The sequence below is a fragment of the Lipotes vexillifer genome, unplaced genomic scaffold (genome assembly GCF_000442215.2).
Source record: "Lipotes vexillifer unplaced genomic scaffold, Lipotes_vexillifer_v1.1 scaffold182, whole genome shotgun sequence".
Taxonomy (NCBI): domain Eukaryota; kingdom Metazoa; phylum Chordata; class Mammalia; order Artiodactyla; family Lipotidae; genus Lipotes; species Lipotes vexillifer.
The window spans coordinates 5,408,944-5,413,972 of record NW_006798798.1 but is presented as its reverse complement, the minus strand read 5'-3'; the positions used below and the strand labels follow the sequence as shown (position 1 = coordinate 5,413,972).

The 5,029-nt window shown below is 55.5% G+C and overlaps 1 protein-coding gene across 2 annotated transcripts in view; it reads right to left on the bottom strand.

The window, feature by feature from the left end:
- Positions 1–2,613, bottom strand: part of FXYD1 (FXYD domain containing ion transport regulator 1) — a 5,381-nt gene extending 2,768 nt beyond the window's left edge. Inside the window, exons 1-4 of one of the 2 annotated variants that reach the window (XM_007470975.1) lie at positions 2,512–2,613; positions 1,248–1,312; positions 748–780; positions 91–165 (exon numbers count right to left, since the gene is read on the bottom strand). In XM_007470975.1, the coding sequence (XP_007471037.1) occupies positions 91–165; positions 748–780; positions 1,248–1,308 (169 nt within the window). In that variant the 5' untranslated portion in view covers positions 1,309–1,312; positions 2,512–2,613. Of the gene's footprint in view, positions 1–90; positions 166–747; positions 781–1,247; positions 1,313–1,832; positions 1,956–2,511 lie in introns of those variants that run through there. The other variant, XM_007470974.1, reaches the window with a different exon arrangement.
- Between the last annotated feature and the right edge of the window lie 2,416 nt (positions 2,614–5,029).

The window sequence follows — 5,029 nt, the reverse complement described above, 5'->3', positions numbered from 1 at the left end:
AGGGGCGGGGTTGGAGGCGGAGTGGGGACTGGACGGGGTTGGGCCAGACACCCGCAGATTCGAGGCTGGAGTCAGGGTAAGGGTACTCACTCAAGATGATGAGTATGCCCAGGATGAAAAGGATCCCGGCGATGATGAGGCCTCCGATCCGCAGGGATTGGTAGTCTGTGGGCAGCAAGGAGGAGCGTGAATGCAGGGAGGGGAGGAGGAAGGATAGTAGAGGGGCAGAATGGGGAGGAAGGGGCAAGGAGGAAGGGTGGGGAAGAGGAAAGGAAATCAATGAGAGGAGGAGGGAGAGATGTGGGAGAAGGGGGATCAGGGAGAAGAGAGGATGTAAAGAAAAGGGAGGGGAGGAGGTGGGCAAGGCAAGGAGGAGGGAGGAGACAAGGGAGTAGGGAAGGATGATGGAGAGGATCAGGGAGAGGAGGAAGGCAGGTGGCAGCAGAGGATGAGCCAGAAAATACTAAGAGGTAAAAGGAGAAAGAATCAGAGATACAGAGAGGGATGAAATAGACAGAGACCAACAGAGAGACAGAGACAGAGGGAGATCAAGACAGAAAGAGTCGGAGAGCCAGATCAAGAGAAAGAGAGAGAATGAGAATGACAGAGACATAAACACTGAGAGTCTAGAGATAGATGGAGACAGAAACAGAGAGAGGTGGGGGGAGGGGAGGAATGAGGAGAGGACAGGCGAACCCAGCCCAGCACCCCCTAACTCCCGAAGAAAGGTGCCCCTCCCTCCCTCACCATAGGTGAATGGGTCGTGTTCCTGTGGCGCTTCTGGAAAGAGAGAAAGAAATCAGGGTCGGATGCTTCCTGGGATCCTGGACAAGGAGGGGCATAAGGAGACCTTTTGGGGGTTTTACATTCCTGGGCCGAGAGTCTGGGGACTGTTGGACCCTGAGCAGGCTGCCTACCCTCTCTGGGTCTTAGCTGCCCCGCTGCACTGTCCTGGGTGGAGCAGCAGGCACCTAACTGCCTCAGCTCTCCATCTCATTACAGGTTGTCTCTGATTCCGTCATTCACAGGCCTCCATCCCGCCCTCCACCTTTGCCTGATCTGGGGCATCCTCTCCCCTCCCCCAGATACCAGCCTGTGACTGAACCCCACGTGAGACCCCAATTTCCTGGTGCCTCAACTGACTCAGTTCAGATTGGAGTCTCCAACTTGCTTCTCTTGCGGGGTTTCCCCTACCCTTGCCACCCTTGGGGCTGAAGTGGGTAGTGGGCTGCCTTCCCCAGACTCACCTGCGTTGACCATGGCGAGGAGACCCACACAAAGAACCAAGATGTGGCTGAGAGATGCCATTGTCCTGCGGGGACAACAAGGGTCAGGAAACCTGTACCCTCATTCCCCCACCTTTGGGGCCTGAACTCTCTTCAGGGGACTGTCTCTGTTAAGTCAGAGACAGTCCAGGGACTTAATTTCAAAAGCGTCCATCATCCGGGCTGGTCACCCTGAGAAACAGAGGCACCCTCCTGCTTCACCGGGACACAGCATCACGAAAACAACCCACACCATGGGGGTCACAGAGCAGCAAGGACAGGGGTGAGACACACACACAGTCCACAGGGACCTCCCACAGGCCAGGGCCGTCCCCACAGCAGGCCCCAGATTCCCCATGCCTACCCTGGCAGGGGAGAGCAGGATGCCTTGCCCCACCCAGGTGGAGAGACAGACACACTGCCAGGGAAGAGGCAGCCAGGACATGCCCAAGGGCCCACCTGCCCGCACACCACAGCCTTGCCGTGTCCGTAATATCCCAGCTCTCCTGCCCTCAGCCGCTGGCCCGCTCTCTGCCTGACCCTGCGTATAAATATCTCCCATTTCACCCTGGAGGAATTTGCCTCGCACAGGCCACCATGGCAACAGCTTTCCTCCCCCCGCTTGGGGGTCACGCACAACGGGGTGAGGCTGGGCCGCCACATTGCCATGGGCTGCCCCGGTGGGAAAGGCCACCCGTTCTCTCCTGGAAGAGATGAGAACAGGGAAAACGTCCCCTTTGCCTGCCTCTGGGTGACATCTTTCATGAACGGACAACGCCAGGCGAGTGACCCGAGGCCCAGACCAGCGGGGCTGAGAGATAGAAGACAGATGCCAGGGGCAGGAACGCACGCACACATGCACACACGCGTGCGCACACACACAGTGGGGCTGGAGTGGAGACGACGCCCACTCCCTAAACTTCTGGTTGGAGCAGGACATGGGGTGGAGACCCAGGCACACATTACTCCTCATCTGGGCCTTCTGCACCCCCAAGCAATGACGCAACCCGACCTACACCCTACCCACGTGAGTGTCCAAAACCCACACCCAGCCAGGGTGCACGTGCCACAGCAGGAGCAGGGAGGAGCTGCACCCACACTTCCACCCCTGGGAGAACCCCAACGTCCCAACCACACTCCCTTCCTCTTGGGTCTGGCCTGCCTGGGAAGCCACTCCTGTTCCCAAAATAGGCAGCCCAGCGAGGCCAGGGGTGAGGCCTAGAGGGGAGGGGCAGGGGACGCTCACCCCAGTCAGGCTGTCCCCTGCCGAAAGAAGGCCCCAAACGTCCGGCTGTGCCCTGGGGCCGAGCACTTTGGACCCCCTGGCCCAGAGCTGGCCGCGCTGCCCTCAGCCGTCTCCCCTCCCCGCCCCACCCCATCCCTACCCTCCCCAACCGGCAGCTGTAACTGGAGCCGGGCTGGAGGGGGGCCAGGGGGCGGCCCCCAGCCCAGACCGCCCTGGCCCGCTAGGTTAACTCTCTCAGCTCAGAGGGAGAAATCCTAGGCAGCCAGCGGTGGGGAAAGCTGGGGAGAGGAGGTGCCAGCAGGGAGGACTGTATTACAGGCGCACAAACACACACACACACACTCACACGTGAGCCTCGGGCACACTTCAGAGGGCTTCTGAGCTGGGAGAGCAGGGTAGGTGTCAATGATTTTCCACGCTGCTCCCTGGGAATTGGGCCCAGCCTGGGCTTAAGGTCACCTGGCCTGAGTGCCTAAGAGTCCACTGACCCCTGACCCCAGGGTCCTGCGGGGCCCTTGTCAGCACCACAGGGCTGTTTGGAGGGCATTTCAGCATGTATGTAGGTTGTCTTCTACTGACTGTGAGGTCCCCCAGGGGTACACACCACACACACACACACACACACACACACACACACACACACACACACACACACAGAGAAGCCCAAAGACCTGGATAAACAGGCACAAAACAAGACAAATACATGCACGTACATACATACAAATTCAGAATAACACACCCATAGAGAAACCCAAAGACACTCACCAGCACTTCTTACACCAGTCACAAAACACCAAGACAAACACATTTGTATACACACAAAACACACACGTGTTCATTGAGATGGATGCCCGTATAGAGGCACAAAGACACAACCACACAACTGTGCACTCTTACAAATGGTCACAGAGATACACACTCTTGCGAGGACAATACTGACAAATGTCTGTACAGAAACACACCAACACATGCACACTAAATATAAATACATTCAAAGGCACCGCCACAGCCAGCACTCCTACACAATCTCAGGCATGTGAAGGCACACAAACTGTGTACATTTGTACACAGACACACACACACATTTATGTGGGCTCATGGAGAAGCAGAAACACTGTCAAGGACACAGGCATACAACCAACCACGCTGTGGTTTCATAACCATAAAAACAGACAGACAGACACACACACACACACACACACACACACACACATCCTCATGCACCGGCAAACAGGCACACAGCTGGTCATACAGTCGCAGACATACAGGCCTATGCTCTGTGTTCACACACTTGGAGACACCACCAAATGTGCACTGATGTGCTTAGCCCAGAACCTCCCCGTCCCTGAGCTCATGTGACCCCTAAAACCCCCTGGAGGACAACACACCTGGCGTCCTCATGGGCAGACCAGGTTACCAGGCACTGGTGACAGAGAAAAGGGGGATCAGCTCTGGGCTCTGCCATTCCTAGTTGTGAGAGCTCGAGCAGCCCAAGAGACCCCTCTGTGCCTTGGTTTCCCATCCTACAAAATGGAGAAATCACTAAGGTAATATGTATCACCCTGGGCCAGGCTCAGAGGTCTCTGAACCTGATGTTGTCTTTTTAAAAAATATGTATTTACTTATTTATTACTATTTATTTGGTTGCGCTGGGTCTTAGTTGCAGCTCAAGAGGTCCTTAGTTGTGGCATGTGGGCTCCTTAGTTGTGGCATACAAACTCTTAGTTGCGGCATGCATGTGGGATCTAGTTCCCTGACCAAGGGTCGAATCTGGGCCCCCTGCATTGGGAGCTCATTGGGAGCTCAGAGTCTTAAGCACTGTATCACCAGGGAAGTCCCCCTGATGTTGTCTTATTATTAACTCCATTTTAGATATCTACAAACCAAGGTTTAGCAAAGTGGAGATAATTCTCCCAAAGTCCCTCTGGTGGTTAAGGACAGAAACTGCCCCCACCTGAAAGAGACCTGGGCCCAGATACCACACTCTGCAGGACACAGATCAGGAGCAGGTAGACGTGCTCACACCCAGGCACAGGTGGCCCTGACACACACACGCACACACACACGCGCGTGCATATGTGCACGTGGTCTCAGAGGACCCCAGCAGCTTCAAAAGTCTCCCTCATGAGCCTCTGCCCCTTGTGGCCCTATACCCCAGAGACACCAGCAGTCCCTGGTTAATGATAACCCTAATATTTATGTAGCCCTGGGGAGGGATGACAGAGGAGCAAGGGGGGCCAGCAGGGAGGGCCGCACCTGGCTAGCTCTAGCCAGTGCTGGGGTCCCTCCCCTCACAGGGCCAGCTGCTCCATAGTGGAGAGGCCCAGCCATTTTCGGGCTGGGTGATGGGCCAATGACTTAACCTCTCTGTGGCTCAGTTTCTCCTTCTGTAAAATGGAAATGATAATACTATTCAACTCAGAGGGAGGTTGGGATGATTATCTGAAATGATCCATGGAAAATATTGAGAACAAAGCCTGGCACACAGTAAGTGATCACAAAAAAAAAAAAAAAAAAA